This window comes from Magnusiomyces paraingens (genome assembly GCF_902498895.1).
Source record: "Magnusiomyces paraingens strain CBS 517.90 genome assembly, contig: contig3, whole genome shotgun sequence".
NCBI lineage: Eukaryota > Fungi > Ascomycota > Dipodascomycetes > Dipodascales > Dipodascaceae > Magnusiomyces > Magnusiomyces paraingens.
This window is the reverse complement of record NW_022474069.1, coordinates 584,795-606,509: the sequence shown is the minus strand read 5'-3', so window position 1 is coordinate 606,509 and position 21,715 is coordinate 584,795. Positions and strand designations below refer to the sequence as shown.

Sequence of the window (21,715 nt, the reverse complement as noted above, 5' to 3'; positions counted from 1 at the left end):
AACAAACAACAGCCACCGTAGTCAATCTCACGGTAGTTCTAAATCAACATTAATATAATAACTAGACATTACATCACTTAAATCTTCCCTCCTCACTTTTTTAATAGTATCAGTAATAGTTATTCTCACGGTAATATCATTTAAATTAGTTCTTTTTAATCAAATCTTCTTATCACACATTTCTATTTTTTTTTTTAAATGTTCTCCGAATGTACGTATACAGCTATTTCCATAAATCTTGATAACTAACCTCCTGTTCTCTTAAGACGCTTCAAAGTTCCTCTCCCACTCACAAGCTAGAATATCCGCCGCTGGAGGCAGTTTCTCAGCAAATCCTAACGAAGCCCCACTCTTTTACTCAGCCGCAGAATTTGAAGAAGACGATGATGAAGATAACGATAACGATAATGACTCTACAGTAAAACCATCCTCAAAAAAAAACAACCCATCTAAATCTTTCATCATGGCTGAAGGTCATTTAAGATCGGGCCAAAATAGTAGCGGTAGAGGCACCCCATCTCAAACTGGATCTTCTTCTTCGAGATACCCAAATAATAATAATAATAATACTCGGTACCCGTCATATCATCACCATCTACACAGAAATTCCAGTGACACTACACCTCCTTCATCTACAACAAGTCCAGTCGGCCCTTCTACCTCAAGATATCGATCTTCCTCAGTCTATGCAACAACTACAACCTCTTCATCATCTTCTTCTTTAAATAACAACCCTAAAAAAGGTCCCTGGGGGTCTTCCTTCATGCCAAAATATATCATGGACGGTGGATCAGCCGTCGCAACCACTTCTCCAGCAACTACTTCTCCCAGTAGATCTCTAATTGGAACAATTCCATCACGTTTTAAATCTACCTTCGATGACGAAGGTAGCAGCAGTAGCAGCAGCAGTAGCAGTAGTACTAGTGGCATAGAAGATAACGGAAATATGGACGATGAGGAAGAAGAAAACGATTACGACGAAGAAAATAATGCTAGTCCTGCATTTCTATCAATCGACGATAACCCTCAGAATCGATTTGCTTCAGCTTCTATGGAAAGCAGCATTTCATCCTTTGATGAAACCCCACAACCAAGCCTTTACATGGGTAATAATGGAATTCCATCCTCCATTCTCCATAATCAAACAGCAACAACACCTTCCTTTTCAGCCTTAAGACGTCCTTCATCTTTCCTTCCAGATGCCAGCGGCATCAAAAATAGCATTCTCAATTTGAAAAACATTGCATCCAGTTCCTTCCTCTCTTCATCACTATCTCCACATCAAATGGAGAGCATTCAACTCACTCCTCAACAAATCCCATTTTCTTCTGCAACCCCCCAATCCAAAAGCCAGCTCGGTAATACTCCCTTACAATACAATGATAATGACCCAGACTACGATGCCGAAGACCCTCCAGACGACATTGCAATCGAACGGCCCCTCCCATCATCAGTACTCCCAGGTGTCTCTATCCCATTTGACCCCTCCAGTTTTCTCCCAAGACAAACCGACCTCGAGGCTCAAGACGACGATGTCATGAGTCGCTTCATTCCACCAGAAACAAGCACCCAACAACAACCCTCTCAAGACATGCCCAAGTTTGATGCCATTTGGGCAAATGTCTACCTGGCATTGATATCCAGCATGCTGGCTACTTCTCTCATCATTTGGTTACGAACTGACGTACCCTCGTCCGCCCCCTTTAAAGATACCATGTACACCATGCTCCAAAAATCAGGTAGGTACCTGTTCATGGACATTTTCATTGCCTCCATGGCTTCAGTCGCATGGATCTTTCTCCTGCGCAGATACTCCATGGCCCTCTTTTACCTGTCCATTGTTGCTGTGCCTACAACTCTCTTTGGATTTACCATATACCCTCTTATTATGTCCTACCGATCAGCTTACGGTGGCAACACAACTCAAGACCGTGTCATGCGCTGGACAACTATTCTTCCGCTCACCATGGGCATTCTTTGGTGTTATTTTATCTACACAGGCCGTGCTGCCCTTAATAGAGCCCTTGGAATTATCCGGCTTGCATCCTCTATTCTCGCAGATAACCCACCTCTCATTGTTCTGGGCTATGCCTCAGTCGGTCTCTTTATTCTCGCCACCTGGCTCTGGCTTCACATGTTTATGCGCGTTTTCCTCCAAGGTCATGCAGTCCTAAACCATGGGACCACGGGCTGGGTCTTGGACCCCAAATCATGGGCGCTTGCCGCATTTTACATTTTTATGTACCTTTGGTCGTGGGGGGTCATTTCTGGGTTCCAGCGCAGTACTATCTCTGCCGTGGTGTCTCAATGGTACTTTTACCGTAACGCCCGGCCACAGCCTTCTCCAGCTGATATGACATACGTTGCACTCCAGTACTCACTCAGCGCCCAGTTTGGAACCATTTGTCTATCGTCGCTCCTCCGCTTAGCAGTACGTCTCCCGCTTTACATTCTCCCACGCCGCGCAGTCGGTATGTTCCAACTAGCAGTCTACCATTTTGCTCCAACATCTATCATGGCCCTCACAAACCCCTTGGCCCTGTCCAATGCCATCATCAATTCGCAAAGCTTAGTCGATTCTGCACAGGCTATTGGCAGCCTTCGGTACCTCGACCATGGCTATAACAACCCAACCGTCCGCAGTGGCCACTCATGGACTGCATACCGTCTTGCCAAAATGCTACTGTCTGCTGCCCGTGGTGTCATGTCGCTAGTCCTCGGGTACAGCGCTTGGGTCCATGCGGCAATGTATACTGACGGTAGTCTGTACGGGTACATGGCGGGACTTATTGCTGCCTTCATTGGGTGGTTTGTTTTAGGGGCTTCTGAGGGTATCCTTAGTATGGTTGTCGATGCCGCCTTTTTGTGTTTTGCAATTGATAATGCTGCCCGAGGCGGGCATTGCACCGAGGCTGACCGGCACTTTGGGGGAATATAGTGGTTGCGTGTATTATGTAACAAAGTTTGTAAAAACTGGGAACCTCATTTGTGTGTGTGTAACAAAAAAAAAATTCTTTTTATGGTCAACTTTTTTTTTTTTTCTTCCTCTCTCTCTTTGATTTGACCTCTAGCCATTCATCCTCATCTATTATTATTATGTCTTTCTTTAACCCGTCATTAGCCACCGGAGCCCTTTTTGGTGCCGGACTTGTGTCCATGTTTTGGGGTGGAAGTAACTCCAACAATGCTCCTCAAGTCCCTGTTGGCGGCGGTGCAGTTCCCGTCGGTTCCGCTGGGTCTCCCTTTGGTGGTCTCCCAGACAAGCCCCCTCCAGGTACTACAGTTTTTTCCGTCTATGATTTCCTACAACCAGTGTCACCTAGCTCTGGCGATGGCAATCCTGGTTCTGGGCTGGTCCCCATCAACGCGTCTGAGTTTTTTGCGCGGTACGGGCACCCGGGTCCAAGCTCCGACTTGGCTGTTCGCGACGAGTTTATTTCGTTTTATGACCGCCGCACGCGCAACCCTCATTACGTCGTGGAACACATTACCGCTGAATCCTTGGCGTTCCGCGCGTCAGATGGCATTGACCGCAAAAACTCCGTGTTCAAGGAAGACCCTGCTGTTCCGGATACATTCAAATCTAGACTAAGAGACTTTTTCCGCTCCGGTTATGATCGTGGACACCTGGCCCCAGCCGCAGATGCCAAGTTCTCACAAGGTGCTATGGACCAAACATTCTTCCTCACAAACATGTCGCCACAGGTGGGCGATGGGTTCAACAGAGACTACTGGGCCCATTTCGAGGACTTTTGCCGCAGACTTACCAAGGAGTACGAGTCGGTTCGCATTGTTTCCGGACCCTTGTTTTTGCCTAAGCGTGGTGCAGACGGAAAGATGCGTGTCACCTATGAAGTCATTGGTGACGGTGTTGCAGTCCCAACTCACTTTTACAAAATCATTGTGGGCGAACGACCCTTAAAAACTGGCAGACCCTCCGATGTTGCAATTGGCGCATTTGTGCTCCCTAATGAACGTATCGATAATAAGACTCCTCTTAAGGCCTTTGCTGTTCCAGTGTCCGCCGTCGAGCGTGCCTCGGGTCTCCAGTTTTTTTCTAAACTCCCACCAAATAATAGAAAAGAGCTGTGCCAGCAGGTGACGTGCGAAATCATTGTCCGTGACTTTAGCAACTCCGTCAAGTCTCTTCCTGCTCCCAAATAAAAAAAAATTAAAATTAAATTAAATTAAAATAAAATAAAATAAAATAAAAAAAGTATTTATTATCATTATCCAAATATAAAGTTTAAAGGGGTTTCAAGATTCTGGATCCTCTGGATCACCAATACCATCTTCATAAATGGCAAATACACACTCTGATTCAGGCAAACAGGGCGAGTCATAAATCTTGCAAATACGCTGTGGCCCACGGCCCTTACGCAGAGACAAGCGCGTAGTTGACGCGTGCGCAATAATGTTACCGCCAATAGGTTTCTTCGGATCCGCGTTAAACATACCTGCGGCACCATCTACCTGGGCCACAACTTGGTTTGTAATTACCACTGCTATGCCAAACTCGTCAGCCAGCCGCTGCAGCATGCGCATGTACTTGGCGACATGTGTTTGACGCGCACTGAGCTCGCCACGACCACTGAAATCTGTCCGGTACAGTGCCATGATACTATCGACAATCAGTAGCGAAAACCGTGACTCGGCCATCATGGCGGCTGCCTGATTCAACAGCTGTAGCTGATGGTCTGCGTTATAGGCGCGTGCATACGCCACGTTATCGAGCGCCACGTTGCCATCGAGTCCGTATCGCGAGCCGATCGACAGCAAACGCGACGGTCGGAACGTGCCCTCAGTATCAATGTACAAGCACTTCCCCTCGCCACCGCCCATGTCGATGGGCAGCTGGCACGTCACTGCGAGCGTGTGGCACAGCTGCGACTTGCCTGTGCGGAACTCGCCAAAAATCTCCGTGATAGACCCGGTTTCGATGCCACCACCAAGAAGAGTATCAAGCTGTTTGGATCCAGTGGTAATGGAGATGAGCTCCGATCGCCTTTGGTGAAACTCTGTGGCCGTGGTGAAACCCATGGGCACGTACTGCGATGCCATATGCAGAAGTTTATCTGCCTTGGCCTCTGAAATGCCTTTGACTGTAAGCAAAATGCGTTTGGGAGTGTATGCAATGCTCTCGACAGTGTTGTAGCCTGCTTCTACGAGCTTGCGGATGTCTGAGCTTGTGATACCATTTCCCTAAAAAAAACTGATTAGAAATTTTTGTTTTAATTAGATTTTTGACAAGAACGGGTTGGCATACTTCAAGCTTGGAAATGAGAACGGGGCCATAAGAAATTTCATCTTCGGCAGGTCCAACAATATCTGTCGTATTTTGTGAAGTGTGGGACTCAACTGCGACGACGTCTTCTGAGGCCATTTTATGGAAAATCTATGATGGGTGATAATAGTTTTGATTTAGATGGATGATTAAACGGATAAGAAAAGAAGGAAAATGAAGTTTAAAGAAAGAAGGGAAAAAAAAAAAAAAAAGTTTGGTGGTTTTTTCGTGTCACAAAAGCCGCCTGTGATTTGCCACTTAAGCGAAATTTTGGCACGGACTTGATAATTAGCATTCATAACTCGCCTGACGTGTTTTTATTTTTGATTGTAAACATGAGTCATCTTTATATAATCTTTAGTTAAGTTACTTTTAATAAATTACATTTAAACTACATACTGGGTAACTTTGTGCATAGCCTTGCATTTGAATTCCGCAGTCATCAACAACATCACCATTTCTTTTGCAAAACGCGCTCTCTTGCCGTTTGCAATTATTTCGGAGTATGACGCAAAAGAAATTTTCGAATTGAAGTATAAAAAGATCACCTAAACCCTTCTTTTCTCCTCCTCTTTCATTTATTAATTCTAACTTTATTCACAAAAACCATGTCCGTCAAAGATTTCTCTACTATTGTTCCCTCTCTTTCTTTAAACTCAGGCAAATCAATCCCCCATCTTGGCCTTGGCTTATACCTGACAGGCACCGATGTCGCACCTGCTCTAGTAAAGGAAGCCCTCGAAATTGGTTACCGTCATATCGACGGTGCTGCTCTTTACAAAAACGAGGCTGAGACTGCCCAAGGCGTTGTTGATTTCCTAGCTGCACACCCAGAAGTCAAGCGCAGTGAAATTTTCTACACCACCAAGGTTTGGGGTGATAACCTTGGATATGAAGAAACCAAGGCCTCCCTGGCTTCTTCTTGGGAAAAACTCAAGGGTCTTGGGTACATTGATCTTGTACTTGTGCACTCACCCATTGCACCCACAGACGTGACTCTGTCTAAAGACGACCCCGCATACTTTGAGACTCAACGAGCTGCACGCCGTGTCAAACGTCTAGGCACATGGAAGGCTTTGCAAGAAGCCGTTGAGCAGGGTCTTATTAAGACAATTGGTGTTTCGAACTACAACGAAGAGCATCTTAAGGAATTGTATGCATGGGAGGGTTTGACCATCAAGCCCGCGGTTAACCAGATTGAGGTGCATCCATGGCTGCAGCGCGAATCCATTGCGGCATATAGCCAGAAGCTTGGGCTTGTTGTTGAAGCATACTCGCCCTTGACTCGCGGTAAGAAGCTAGTGGAGCCACTTGATCCTCATCTTGTTGCCATTGCGGCCAAGTACAAAAAGACACCTGTGCAAGTATTGCTCCGGTGGTCAGTACAGCATGGCTATGTACCTTTACCCAAGAGCACTCATCGTGCGCGGCTCATTGAGAACATTGATATCTGGGACTTTGAGCTGACTCCAGAGGAGCTTGAGTTATTGGGCGATAAAAATGCGCATGACTTTACGAGCTGGGACCCGCTTACTGAGCCTTAAAAAAGGCGGACCGTTGAAGTTAGGAGTCACGCAATGTGATGCTGATGATGATAATTATTTGATCAGGAGTATTATTTAGCATTCTGGTATTAATAAATATTGTGATATTATAATATTATAATAATATAATTATAATAATATAATTATAAGGATATATAGATATATATATTCTTTGTACCAAAGGATGCTGTTTTTCAATTCATTCCATGAATCTGGGCTTATTAAATAATTGCTGTGATACATGGACTAGCAATTTTTCTTAAAAATTTTTTTTTTTATCCAGAACAAAGATTCAATTGCACGGCAAAATATCATATAATTATTGCATTTGATTCTAGGAATAATTGAAGAATGATAATTTAAAAAAAAAAATAAAAAAAATACGAGTGAGTGAATCTTTGGATGTTTACAGGTATCAAAATAATAAAAAAAATAGTATAAAGTTTTTTTAAAAAGTTAATGGACGACACCGGAGTTGAACCGGGGACCTTTCGCATGCTAAGCGAACGTGATAGCCAACTACACCAGACGCCCAAATAATTTAAAAAAATTAAAATCTAAAATATCATAAAATAATTCTATTTGTTGATTACGTAAATTTATAAATTTTGAAATGAGTAGATGGTTTTTTAAATTTAATTTAATGAATAGGAAATTGTTTTTAATAATAATTGATATTGTATTTATTTTTTTAGATTTTCTAAAGAGGAAAGCTGACTCTTTTGTTCAGTCTAATTAGCGTATTATATATGATTGTAGACTGAACATATAGGAGGAGGTTAAAAAATTCACGGGCGTCCATGAACACAAATAGAAATGGCAGGGTTGAGACCAACACACTGGTTCTCCCTGTTCCACCTAAACTGGAATCAGGGCCCATCTTTTTAGTTACCGGAGACGCTAGTATTAAAACAGCCTAGCTAAAAGGTAAACCAAATAGACAGCAGGTCACCCAAAATCTGGCAATTAAAAAAATAGCGTTAATGTTGATGATATATTTCTATTACTCTTGAATAAACAAAACAAATTGTATTAAAAATAGCGTGGATGTTTAAGTTCTACATTTTTATAATTTTTGAAAAAAAAAAACGAACAAATAAACAAACATTTGTAGCAAATTTGTTTTATGCATAAATATTTATCATTTTTTATTGATTTTCTTTTGAAATGTTGCTTTTGATTTTTTGGATACTTTACTTTTCCGGTTATTAGGACAGTGATTACAAATGTCAGCCCTATGTGTAAATATCCATCCAAGTAATTACCCGATAGGTGTCTTGACAACGCAGGTCACCTAAACAAAAAGAGAGAAGAGGGCAATGAATCGTTGCAGGGCAGCCAGTTTACCGGAGTACCTGCATGAAGTTTTGGTATATATATATATACAAATATGTAAATATTAGAGTGAAAAATTCATCTAGTCCAGATTTTTATTAGATTCAGTGGGGTTGATGGGGGGTTTAGTTAATTTGCACTAAACGAAGAGAAGTGTCTAAGAGAATTAAAGTGGAGAAGACTTATTTTAGGATTTTAGAACGAGTCATGGAAAGAGTTTTTGTACATGAATAGCTGTTGTTTTTTTTGACCGGAGAAAAAAAAAACAGCTTACAGGAAGAGAATGATGGTAGGGAAACGAAAGATAATTATTATTTGCTTGGACAAAATTTGTAATTTACGAAAGAAGAGAATGTACAGAAATTGGTTTTTTTTTATTTATTTTTTTATTAAATAAAAATAGTAGCATCGCTTAAATGCAGGGCTGAAAAGAAGCAATGAAAAATTTCATAAAAAAAGATAAAGGAATATATAAAAGAATATAATTAAAAACAGATAATCTTTATTGTCAGAAGGTGGTTATATTAAGGATTTTATTTTTAATATTATGAGATAAAGAATACAATTGTTTGAAAACCAATAAATGGCCATAAGAAAATAAACAAAAAAAAGCCCTTGTTTTAAAAGTATATAAATAATATTTACAATGATTTGCAATACTCTGATGAGAGCTAATCATAGCCAGCAGTACCTGACCTTCCTAAAAAAATCATCTGCAACAGAAGGAAAAAAGTTAAGATTCCACAGTTGTCGCAGAACGCTGGAAATCGACAATCTTAAGATGCGTTGTTGTCGATTCAAGTTATGAAGAAAATAATATTTTTTTCTTGTTCAAAAATAAAAAGAAACCCTCCCAAAAAAAAAAAAAAAGTAAAGATTGAATTTTCAAAGAAAAAAAAGGAAACATTTGAAAACTTTGTCTTGCATACATGCATAAATGAAGAATAGTTGTTTTATATGAGTGAAAAGTTTCAACACTATTTGTTTATTGCGTTAATTATCATAAACCAGGTTACAGTGAGTTTATTTTTGTTAAAACAAATGAAAATTACAAGTCACAAAGCTTGTTATAACCTATCAAAATATATGGAAAATTGGTATTATATTAAAAAAATACCGGCTTAGGAAAATGAAGAACTTGATTCTGACTTTTTTTTTTTCTCAAGAAACTGTTGATTTGATGTAAAATTTTTTTTCTTCATAGTCTATTAAAAAATAATTTCTATGGGACTTTTATTCTTTGATTTTTACTCCCTATTTTGAATCATTTCCTGTCACTATTATATAGCCACTATAACATTTTTCAGGAGACCTCCTTTTGTTTGATTGATAAGGGGGTGGAACATAGAGTGGTACATCAAATCAGGAGTATGAACAAAACCAACAAAGCAAAAAGCCAGTCTTTTCGCTAAATAACGAAGATTACTTGTTTTAACTATGGTTCTTGAAAAACCAAAGTTCTCTTTTTCTATCTTTGATGATTGAAACGAAATGAGAATGAAAAATAAAAAGCGGAAAGCAACTATCTATATCTTCTAATTACACGTGTATGAAACCAGAATATTGGATATAAGAGAAAACAACAACAACAAATAACAAATCGTTTCAATTATTTTAAAATTTTCAAAGAATTGAACATCTTTTTATATTTATATTTATTTTTATTTTTAAATTTTTTTATATTTATATTTATATTTATATTTATATTTATTTCAATATGCTTTTTTTTTTTTTTTTTTTATATAAAGGTAAGTTAGATAAAGTTAAAGTTGAAGAAGAGTCGAGTAAGACAGGCATTTGAGCCTATAATTCATCCAAAACCTTAAAAAACTTGTATGAAATGGCTGGACTAATATAATTTTATTTGAGTAATCATGGCATATCGATATGAAAATTTCGTTTAGCATACTAACTAATGCACAATTAGCATTAGCAAATGCTAGTTTGAGTTTTTAGTGAGAAAAAATAAGCCCCTAGTCGAGTAAGTCAAATTGCATTAGTTTTAGGGTGGAAAAAGAGAACAGGTGGATACTTAAAGTGTAATTGAAATCCTTGACTAATATATTAATTACGATGTAACCAAAGACTATTTCCCAGAAACCCATCTTTGGGTAGTGATGATTGTGATGATGTTGGCGATGACTATATACCAATCTAATCTTTAATTGTTATGGAGATAAAAAAATTTCGCATGGGGTTGTTTATTTATTACCAAAAATTTGTTTTTAATATACAAGCCAGTCAACGCCCATATCAAGATTTAAGTCCCAAATTCCTGGTTGAAACCTCGTGACTCACAAGCCTTGTTCTGATAAATTAGATGATGATGATGATGATGATGATGGTGATGATTTTGTTGTTACTGCTGTTGCTGCTGCTGACTGTACTGCTGTACAGATGGGGATGAGCGATGAGCGATGCTTTTGCTCCATTTTTTTTTTCAAGGGTCTTTTCGAGATGATTGAAAAAGTATAAATAAATGACAGACTACACCAGGACACAAGTATCATGAAAAAGAACAAGAAATAGATAAAGAAAAAGTTCAAATAAAATTTATTTTGAAGAGAAAGCAAAAGCAAAGAGAGGACTTAAATGGTCATAATTTCAAGTCATTGTATGATATGAATTTTTTTCTATAATTAAAAGCAGCCAAGGAATCGACAGATATCTGTGATTGGTATTATTATTATTATTATTATTATTATTATTATTATTATTATTATTATTATTATTATTATTATTATTATTATTATTATTATTATTATTATTATTATTATTATTATTATTATTATTATTATTATTATTATTATTATTATTATTATTATTATTATTATTATTATTTGATTATATTTGATTATATTTGATTATATTGGAAAATTTGTTTATTATTATTTTTTCATTTTGATTGAGTGGATGGATTCTTCAAGTTCACAACATTTTGAATTTTTTAATGTTGGTGCTAAACAATAATAATTATAATAATAATTATAATAATAATATAATAATAACACTTCCATATATAATTTTTGCAGCACATACTATTATTATTATTATTATTATTAATAATTTTTTTTCCTACTTTAGTTATTTTAGGCTTAGAAACTTTTCTTTTTTTTTTTTTCTTTATTGTTTATTATTATTTTTTATAATTTTTTTATGGTGCAGGGTAGACAAACGCGCGCGTGGTAAGAAACCTCACACTGCGTTTAAAGACGTCGGTGTTTCCGCAACTTTTTTTTTTTTTTTTTTTTCTACATCAAAAAAAATATATATCAAACCAACACCTTTTTTTATTTATTTATTTATTTAAAACTTCTTTTTAAACCATTTTTATCAATATATATATAATAGCAGTTTTTTTTATACACAGTTATTCATCTAATAATTTTTGATAAATATAAATAATGAGCGACCCTACTTTATTTGCTTTGGTCGACTCAACAGTAGTCCCTGCAGTAGCAGGATCCAACCATACTTTCACCAACAACAATGCTACTGCTCCAGCAAACCTTGTCGCAGCATTAACCTTAGAGGACGACGACGCTCCAGCAGATGCAGAAGATGATGACGACGATGATGAAAGCTTGATGCTTCATCGCTATCATAACCATCACCAATATGTTCACCACCAATCTCACAGTCATTCACAAGATCTTAGCGACACTGAATCATACGCGCGACCTTCTACCGAGTCTTTGCTCCTATCAATTTCGCCATACTCGCAACTCTCGCTTCGTCGTCAACGCACAAACTCATACTCCAACCATTACCGCCGTAAGCTAGCTTCTCGAGCAGAATCATCTTCCTATGATACAGACACAGATTTTGACACAGATGATGAGCGCAAACTTCAACATGACTTGCTATTACTAAATAATAATTACAATAATGACGCTAGCTTTGATACCAGATCTTTACATACAACCCCTCCTTCACCATCATCTTATTCATTTACAATCGCTTCTTCTTCTCTATCCGCTTCTCCATTAATGGGACCTTCAGCTTTGGGCCAACAACCGCAGCATCAGTTACGCACCACTCAAAGTTACCATCATATGCCTCGTACAGCTTCGGGCACTTCACTAAATCTTTCTTCAGTCCCTCGTATCCCCCTAACGTACCGTTCTTCATCTTCTCTTAGCTCGGCAATGAGTAGCAACTACAGCAGTGGAAGCTACAACAGCTACAGTAGTCATAATAGTCACAATAGTTACAATAGTTACAATAGCTACAATAATTTTAACAACAATTTTAATAGCAACAACAACCTAAACAATACTGCCAATGGAACTTTTACCTATACCAATATTTCGACCCGGCCTCGTGTACCTGTAACTTTCCGCTCTTCTTCTTCGCTCAGCAGTTATACTACAAATATCAGTTATAGCAGTTATTCCAGTCATGGTAGTTGCGCAAGCTGTGGAAGCAACGGCAGTTGTGCTAGTCATGGAAGCTGTGCAAGTCATGGAAGCTGTGTAAGCCATGGTAGCTATGATAGTAACACAGCTCTTGCACCATTTCCTTCTCATCAACGAATGCCTGTTTCGTTCCGGTCCTCTTCATCTCTTCGCAGCAACTTTTCGGCAGGTAGTTACTCGGACCCAGAATCACCGACCCTAGTCAAGGCTATGCTTGCGCAAACATCTGGCAATCCAGTTTACAATGATGACGGTGAGTTTATGAGCAATGTCTCGCTCCGTTCCGCCTCCCCAACTCAAACTGCAGGCCTCACGCTCACACTGTCACCAAATTTACTTGTGCCACTGGCTACTTCTGCTGCTTCTGCTGCTTCTGCTGCTTCTGCTGCTTCTGCTGCTTCTGCTGCTTCTGCTGCTTCTGCTGCTTCTGCTGCTTCTGCTGCTTCTGCTGCTTCTGCTACTTCTTCTTCTTCTTCGCAACCTCTATCCGGAGCCTTCGATGTCAACAATATGAATTCTTCGTCCAGTGTTGTTGTTGCACCGCGCGAACAAAAAGAAGCCATTTACACGTCTGGCAATAACAAAATCAAGCGTTACTCGTCCAACCCTGATTTTCTTCTTTTTGGCAGCCCACCGCAGCATCTGCATGGTGTTGTTGGTGCTCCCCCCAACACTGCAGACTGTGGTAATACAGGTGGTAACGGCAGCACTATTAAAGATTTTGCTGCAGGCGGCACTATTGTTGGACCCAAAAGCGACACCAACAACACCAGCACAAGCAGTACAAGTATGAGCATGAGAAATACTAACAGTGGCATTACTACGGCTGAAGAAAATTCGTCAGACTACATTTATAGTAGTAGCGATACTGACGGGGATTACGAAACTGATGGCAGTGATAATAACTTCAGTATGCGGTTTGAAATGGCGACGCAGAAACAATTAGATCTAGCGGCCCAGAATTTTCATCACCACCATAATAACCAGCACATCCAGCATAATCAGAATGTACTATTAAATCCATCAGATGACGTGACCCTGGCATCTACTGGAGATAGCAAAGCTTGCTCCTCGCTACTACGGGAAGATGGAGAAGATGATAAACAACTCCAAGACACAACTGCCGCATCTAAAGTTCCATTTGATATCGAGGCTAGTGGTACTTGCAACAGACATGACAGTGAACTACATCATTTTCACGGGCCGAATGTTTCAGGCCCTGAGTCTCATCATAATTCTCGCCACAACCATAATCATCTTCGCCGCAATTTCCCTCACTCACATCCTCTTCATTTAAAAGATCCTTCTTTTCTGGGCGATGCTCCTGGCACTCCATCTGCGGCTTCCAGCTTTCAGTATTTTTACCCTTATCCAGCTGTCGCACCAGCCTTGGGAGGCTTAGAAGTTCCTCAACCTAGTTCACCTGTTTCTATCAATTCCATTTTAAACGAATATGCTTCTTCGTCTTTTTCATTAATGCTTGATGAAGATTCCCTTCATTCTTTTAATGAGCAACTCGTATCCCCTCAGCAGCAGCAGCAGCAGCAGCAGCTTCAATATCACACTGATACCGATTACGACCATGACGAACAAGAATTGTTTTTTACTCCTTCACGATCACGACCGGCTTCGGCAGCTAGTAATTTGCCGTTAATAGGACAAGGGTCCAGCTATGTTGCCGATGCTACTACTACTACTACTACTACTACTACTACTACATCTAATACCGAGCAAGGGCTAGGGCTGGGACTTGTTTCAGGGCTAGAGCCTAAATTTACGAATCTGGAACCACTACAACAGCAGCAGCCACAGCAGCAGCAGCCTATGAGGGCGGGAGTACGTCTTATTCCTAGTGATGATTCGTTTTTCAACAATGGTAACAACTACAACAGCAGTGGCAGTGGAAGCAGCAGTTTTACTGGTAGCATTCGTGGAAGCCTTAACCGAAGCTTAAGTGGAAGCCTAAGTGGAAGTTTTACTGGCAGTCTTAACGGAAGCCGCCGGAGTCGACGCAACATGCGAAGTCCCTTCAGTGGTGGGGGGTTTAGTGGAAGCAGCAATAACAGCAGCAGCAGTAACTTTACGGACCACGAAGCTGATGGCGAAGCCGAAACAGATGCCAGTTTTACCGACGACAGTTTTACTGATGATGGTCTTGTTAGTTTTATGGGGTCTGGATCTGGATCCGGGTCTTCGCGAGCCTTTACAGTTTTTAGTGATGGCTATGAGGCGTTTGAAAATTTTGAAGATGAGCAACCACTCCAGCAATTTGACCATCAACCAGAACTACTTGAGCAGAATTTGAAAGAGACAGAAGCAAGAGAAGAAGAAAATGAAGAAGAGGAAGACTTTGATGACGATATGAGCAGCGTTGTTAGACCTGAGTCTAAGATGGAGTACTATGATGCTTGCCAATCTGCATCTGAGACATCAGATGAGGAATTTGACACTTTGGTACAACAACGTCAGCAGCAGCAGCAGCAGCAAGAACAAGAACAAGAGCAGTTACAACTTCAAATGCTTCAAGACTTTGAACTTCAGCTTCAACAACAAAATTTACAACACCGAGACTCGACGATTTCTGCCAGAACCCATTACTACTCTGTTTCTGATGTTCCAACTGATATGCTTCCTCAACAGCTTTCTCCTGTTCCTAGGATTTCTCATGCAGAAACTTCTTTTGACGAGGAGGACGCGACTGTGACAGTTCTTGGTTTGCAACAGCCCATGTTGCAGCAGCAGCAGCAGCAGCAGCAACAGCATTTTAGCGGCACTGTTAACGAGGCTCGTGGGTTAGGGGGTTCTTCTAGTTATGGTTTAGCGACAGCTAGTACACCTGAAGTTAGTAAAGTTGTTATGGAAACACCCGCAGAAACAGCCTCTTCACGCCAAAAAGACGCGTTTAATCTTTCGACGCGTCTAAAAGAAAGTTTTGGTCACCTAGGCAGTGGGGCCCATAATAGTCTGCCAGTGACACTTATTGATCAACAACAACAACTACCTCAACTAGTAGTAGCAGTACAACAACAACAACAACAACAAAAACAACAACACCACCAACCAGTACAAAAACAAACCCCTGAAACGTCGTTGCACCAAGACCAATTTTCTAAAAACTCTTTTTCTTCTACCACCATCAATCCCACGGGCCATTTGGAAAACTTGATCCAGCAGAAACAAGAGCTTCTTTATCAAGTTCCATCATCATCGTCTTCCTTTTCTTCATTGTCATCACTAGCCTCGCTTCATTCTGCACAATCCAGACCAGAAAGTATCTCCAGCCCTAGAGTCTCTCAACAGGAATCTCCCGTCAAAAACAATAAACTTCATTGCAAGAGCTCGGGTCTCCTCAAGTCTCAGCTAAATAAACCCCTTCCACCGCTCCCGCCTGCTGTCTCATCAAATACCCCGGCACCAGCAGCAGCCCCCAACACGGTCGTCGGGAATCTCTCTAGACGTTCCTCCGCTGCTTCACTTGTGCCATCTGTCTCTGCCTTCTCTACTGCTTCTTCATCGGAATCACTGCCGTCGACTTCATCGTCCTCATCTTCGCTTAATTCATCACCTTTTTTATCCTCATCCCGCCTTTCTTCCTTAGCGTCTACTCCTCCTTCATTGTCTCCAGCTCTGCGTAATAGTGATTCCCAGCTTTACATCCGCACTCGTACTCGCACCCGCAACCGTACTCGCACCCACCGTCATCGTACTCGATCAACCCGGACGTTTACGCCGCCATCATCATCTCATCACGGCATTGTTATTCGTGCGTCAACTCCTTCTGCTCTTTCGCCACGTTTAAAATCATTCGACGGTTCTTACCAGCGTCTCTCTGCAGCACACAAAAAGCGTAAACGCAGAGTTTCTTCTATTCTTGCGTCTCGCACTGCCGCACAACACTCACACCTGCACTCGTTTTCAGCACCGTCTCTTGGTTCTACAGTCTTTTTTTCTTCTCCTTCCTTTTCTTCTTTCTCATTGCCTTCAACTGCGGCAACGTCAAATAATTCTGCTAGCACTAGTACTAGCACTAGCACTAGCACTAGCACCACCACCACCACTCGTGTACCAAGGAAGAAAAATTCAGTCACTTTTAATACTCAGCCGCAAGTTACTCTTGCGAAAAATTTGACCTACAATACAAACTCAACATCCATGTCTCCTCTACAAGGAAATGCCGACGCTGGGTCTCTTCATCACAGAAAACATTCTGGTGCAAGTTCAGACATTCACCGGCCCCATTTTCTGCGCCGGCTTTTTGGTGGCGGGTCTAATTCATCGCTTTCACGGGGGTCTTCTGCATCCAAACATAAGACTATCCCGCGAATGGCTTCGTCTTCGGCCTCGTCCATAGTTTCCTCTTCTTCTTTAGCGGCTTCATCTGCAACCTTGGTAAGTTTGCCTAGTTTCCTTTATTTTGGTTCTCCCATGTCTTTCTTTTTATGTCAATCTCTTTCTCTTTCTCTTTCTCTCTCTCTCTCTTTCTTTTCCCTTTTTTATTTTTTGCGTATGTCTCTTCCAGCAAACTTATAATTGTGTCTTGAGCACATCTGAGACATTGCGATATACTCGACTTATTCATTTTTTATTCCTTTTATTTTTTCTTGAATAAACTTTTGCAACTTTTTTTTTCCATCCAAAAAAAGTTAAAGGGCGTTTTTTCCCATTTTATGAATAACTTTTTTTTTACCAACTTTCAAATACCCGATTTGTTCTCTATATCGCCCTTTTGATGCCCATTCTTGTTCTCCTCTCTTGATCTTTTATTGATCCCCCTTATTTTACGAAGATCTCCTCATGTCTCTGATTTTTTTTAAATAAAAAGAGGATGATAAAAGAGAATATATTTTTTTTATAACGTCATCTCTTACTTTTTACTTCTTTTAACTGGAAATATCTCCCCCTTTTCATGATTTAAAATCTCGACTTATTTGAGTCCGTTTTTCTTCTCCTATTTATCGTTTAAAAATTCCTTCATTTCTATTTTTTTTTTCATTTCTACTCGACTTGAAATTTTTTTTTCTTTTTCTTTTTTTTTGTCAGCTTTCTGCACCTGTCATCATACATATGCACAATTCTCTTTCTTGAAAAAGACTTTTAACCATAATTTTTTTTTTTTAGAATCAGACTAAGCGAGCTTTTTCGTCGTCGTCGACGTCAACTTCATCATCTAGCTTTAGCACATCTCCATCCACTAGTCCTATTCTTAATCATCTTGCATTAGATATTAGACCCGTATCGCCGCTATTTCCTTCTCGTCATAAAGATATTTTGGGTCTAAGCAACTTTGAGTCTCTGGAAAGTTCATCGCTAGATTTAAACGACACCCCATCTTCTTCTTCGCCTGCTCAAGAGTTTTCCACTCCTCCTTCTTCTTCTCCATCTTCCACTTCTCACTTTTCTACAACTACTCCGAGACCAGTGTCTTCTCTTTTCATTACACCTGCTTCGGGCACTTCTCTTTTGGCTGCTCATCCAACGACATCTGTCTCGCTTGTTTCTACAACAGCAACATCTACAGAATTCCTTCCAGCCATTACTCACTCAGACTCACCGCTTTATGAGCCTGCAGCTTCTAGCGACGCCCCAACACCAAGAGCAAGCCGAAGTCGCAGCAGTAGCCAACAGCTTTCTGCAATTCTTTTTTCTGCTACCGCCACTGGTCCTTTAAGCGTGCGATCCTCTCAGCACTCTCCTTCCCCCTCACTGGCCCAAGGGACCTTTACTTCTACTACTCCAGTTTTGCAACCACAGCAGTATTCACTGGCCCCACCTTTTCAGTCTTCGTCATTATCGGCCCCTTTGACGAATTCTCAATCTGATATGGGGTCAAGTGGTGAGAATAAAAATAACAATAATAACAGTAGCAGTGACAGCTCCACCCAAGATCTGCAGATGCGTACTACTTCGCTTTCGGGTCATAATAATAATATGGCAGATGCAGTCATCCATAAAGGTGCATTTTCGGGACTAAACTCTCCTATTTTGGCAAATCCCTTATTGGCGACTTTCGAATCCTCTTCACCACTGCAGCAGCAACAACAAAAAATTAATAACCACAGTGTTTCTACTGCTGTTGCTACTGCTGCTACTTCTGCCACTACTAATACTACTACATTGGCTAACACTAATAGTGCTATCTCGGCTACTGTCACTTCCCCTGAAACGCTTCCAACTCCCACTTCTCCTAAACCTTCTGAACTCGCTGCCGTATCTTCTTTCCCCCTAATGCAAGATGCTAATAACCTTACCCTCAAGGCCCAGCCCCTGCCTATTTCATCTAGCTCGTCTCAGCGCCAAACTATAGTTATAGTTGGAAAATCCTCGCCTTCTTCGCCTACTTCTATTCACGAAGGCCACTCTACTACACCTCCTTCTTCTCGACATTATCTCTCTGAACAATCTCCAATGACTGAAACATTTGAGGACTGTGCTGATGAAACTATTCAAGAAATTCATTCTTCAAAGGATGTTGAACAAGTATCGTCGGCTCCTCAATCCCCTCTAAAGCAGCAGCCACCATCACCACAACAACAACTGCCCCTGGAAGAAAACCCTCATGCCCTGGCTCTTGAGTTCTTCAACGGTGCTCATCCTTATCTCACAGCCGAAAATTATGCCAGCTGGATGGGTGACGATGGAACTCTTCGCGAGGCCACACGCACTGCTTATATGGATCTCTTCAACTGGACTGGCAAGTCCATTCTTGGTGCCCTGCGCGATCTTTGTGATAAGATTTATATGAAGGGCGAGTCTCAACAACTCAACCGCATCGTGGAATCTTTTTCTTCTGCTTGGATCAAGTTTAATCCTAACCATGGCTTTGCAGACTTTAACGTAGTCTACACTATTGCCTACTCGCTGTTGCTACTTAATACAGACCTTTATGCTCTTGACCACTCTACCTCGAAGAAAATTTCAAAGTCTAAATTTGTCCTTAATACCATGGACACAATCAAGACCCTGACAATAGAAGAACCCACCCAAACCTCTGCTGCTCCAACAACTTTGATAAGTCAAAGCCCCACATCGCCTGCCCCTACACAATCTTCTATCACGAGCAAATCCACGCTCTCAACTGATGCTAGCATTACCACGCTCCACAATGGTGCTGCTTCTCCAGCCGCCCTTACTGCCCACCCCATCACAACAACACCCACAAATATGTCCATTGCATCTAACTCTTCTACATCTTCCAACCATGTTCCTCTGCTCCCGCCGCCACCACCTCTCCAGCAACCTCGTAAGGCCGCATCTTTTTCGCACTCGTCGACTACTCTTGTGAGTCCCTCGTCGACGTCTTCCTCCTCCTCTTCTAAGGAAGACACAACAGCACTTGTCAACGAGTGCCCGTTCCGATTGTTCTCCAAGGAGTGGTGCCAGCAGCTTGAAACTGTTCTCAAGGTGTTTTATTCCTCGGTAGCTAAAGATCCCTTGGAGCTGTATCGTGCTGAAGAAATTGAGCGTCAGAAACGTACAAGCCATTTGGTCAGCATGTCCTCGCGTGCATCATTTTCTATTGGAACGGCAGGAACGTCACTTTCGCATCCCTATGCACCAGGGCTTGCGCCATCAATTTCTGTCTCTCCATCGGTTTTGCGCCAACAGCCATCGTGCAATGGCAGTCTCATAGCAAGTACCAATTCTGGTGGGTCGAGTTTAAATATCGGAGCATCAAACAGCAATAATAGCAGTCCTGCATCTAACTCGTCTTCATCCACAGCTAGCTCTCTGTTTGGTCGCTTTTCTAGTCGATTGCGACCAGGCCGTAGCCATGGTGCGTTTTCTACTTCGTCGCTGGAAAATAACTCAAACCAAAGCCGTATTGAATTTAATACTGGTTTATCCGGCAGTAGCAGCGGTAACAGCTACCGCAGCGAGTCGCTGACCCATCGAGACTCGCTTGGATCGTTGCTGTCGCTGGAGTCATCTATGACTGGAACCTATGGGCTGCATCGCAATGCAGTCGGGTTTACTGGCTTGCTCATGTCGTCGATTCAGCATGATGAAGACAACCAGATGCTTCAGCAGGTTGATTCCTCATCTTCCAGTTCCTTTGGCGATTTACTGAAACTAGAAGAAGATCTTGCCAAAGAAGTGGAACTCGAGTTGCAAGGTCCTCCATGGACCAAGGAAGGTCTTCTCAAATACAGACCTTATATTGATCCCATCAGTGGCAAGAAGAGCAAGAAAAGCGACTGGTTACAAGTATTTGTTGTTGTCCAGCGTGGTCAAATCAAGATTTTCAATTTTCAAAAGGCTTCATCATCATCTTCTTCTTCTGGCGAGAATGTGGGAGCAGGCAACTGGATGGAAAAGGCAAACATTGTTGATGGATTCCATCTGTGTCATACAATGGCCCAGGAACTTCCAACAACTACAAAGCGGTCGCGCGGGTACGCTGCCCTGTGGTCCCTTACACTACCACAAAAGGGCGTGCTGGTGTTCCAGGCTGGTACCAAGGACATTGCACGCGAATACGTCTATACATGCAACTACTGGGCTGCGCGTCTTTCCAAGGAGCCCTTTGAAGAGCCAGTCTCGTCCATGGACTATGGCTGGTCCTCGGCCCTTCTCCAAGAACTCGATACCACTCATGCTTCCTCCTCAATTATTGCACCAATTCATTCTACCTCTTCATCTTCGTCTTCTCGCTTCAAGGCTGCCTCCTCGCTATCATTGCACAATCATCACGTTTACCCCGGCGACAAACTCACTGGGATTCGCGAATGGCGTCCTACATCACAAAGCCTTGTTGTGGCCGATGTTAACGAGCCTCTCCAACTTGAAAATTTGCGCTTGTACGTGACCCGTGTTGAAGGTGAGTTGGCTTCTCACAACTCTCTCCGCAGCAAGATTGTTGTCGCGTACTCTCCCCGTGGTTCAAACACTGCTCGCGTCATGGCCAATTGGGATCGCAAAGCCCAGTACCTTTTACAGCAACTGGTTCGCCACAAGGTCTACGTTGACTGCCTGGAGCGTGCTTCTGCTGACAAACGGGCTGCTGAGAAAGCTCATTTGGAGCGTCGTCAGGCTCGCGGAGATTCTTCCTAATAGATATAGTTGTTTTTTTTTCTTTTTTGTATATTTGTATTGATTTCTTTTCTTGTGTTTTTCTTTTTATATATAATACAATA

At 41.4% G+C, this 21,715-nt stretch overlaps 5 protein-coding genes across 5 annotated transcripts; 4 read left to right on the top strand and 1 right to left on the bottom strand.

Annotated features, from left to right (window-relative positions):
• Positions 1-198: 198 nt before the first annotated feature.
• Positions 199-2,938, top strand: SAPINGB_P003490 (uncharacterized protein; the record flags this gene model as incomplete). The annotated part of the gene is made up of 2 exons (XM_031998208.1): positions 199-211; positions 267-2,938. The coding sequence occupies 2 exons, from the start codon at positions 199-201 to the stop codon at positions 2,936-2,938; spliced, it is 2,685 nt and encodes an 894-aa protein (XP_031854099.1).
• Positions 2,939-3,096: 158 nt separating this feature from the next.
• On the top strand, positions 3,097-4,164 carry SAPINGB_P003489 (uncharacterized protein; the record flags this gene model as incomplete). Its single annotated transcript, XM_031998207.1, has 1 exon — positions 3,097-4,164. The coding sequence occupies one exon, from the start codon at positions 3,097-3,099 to the stop codon at positions 4,162-4,164; it is 1,068 nt and encodes a 355-aa protein (XP_031854098.1).
• Positions 4,165-4,257: 93 nt separating this feature from the next.
• Positions 4,258-5,383, bottom strand: SAPINGB_P003488 (uncharacterized protein; the record flags this gene model as incomplete). The annotated part of the gene is made up of 2 exons (XM_031998206.1): positions 4,258-5,202; positions 5,267-5,383. 2 exons carry the CDS (start codon positions 5,381-5,383, stop codon positions 4,258-4,260), a joined length of 1,062 nt encoding a protein of 353 aa, XP_031854097.1.
• A 509-nt stretch (positions 5,384-5,892) lies between these two features.
• On the top strand, positions 5,893-6,828 carry SAPINGB_P003487 (uncharacterized protein; the record flags this gene model as incomplete). Its single annotated transcript, XM_031998205.1, has 1 exon — positions 5,893-6,828. One exon carries the CDS (start codon positions 5,893-5,895, stop codon positions 6,826-6,828), a length of 936 nt encoding a protein of 311 aa, XP_031854096.1.
• Positions 6,829-11,567: 4,739 nt separating this feature from the next.
• Positions 11,568-21,632, top strand: SAPINGB_P003486 (uncharacterized protein; the record flags this gene model as incomplete). The annotated part of the gene is made up of 2 exons (XM_031998204.1): positions 11,568-16,970; positions 17,700-21,632. The coding sequence occupies 2 exons, from the start codon at positions 11,568-11,570 to the stop codon at positions 21,630-21,632; spliced, it is 9,336 nt and encodes a 3,111-aa protein (XP_031854095.1).
• Between the last annotated feature and the right edge of the window lie 83 nt (positions 21,633-21,715).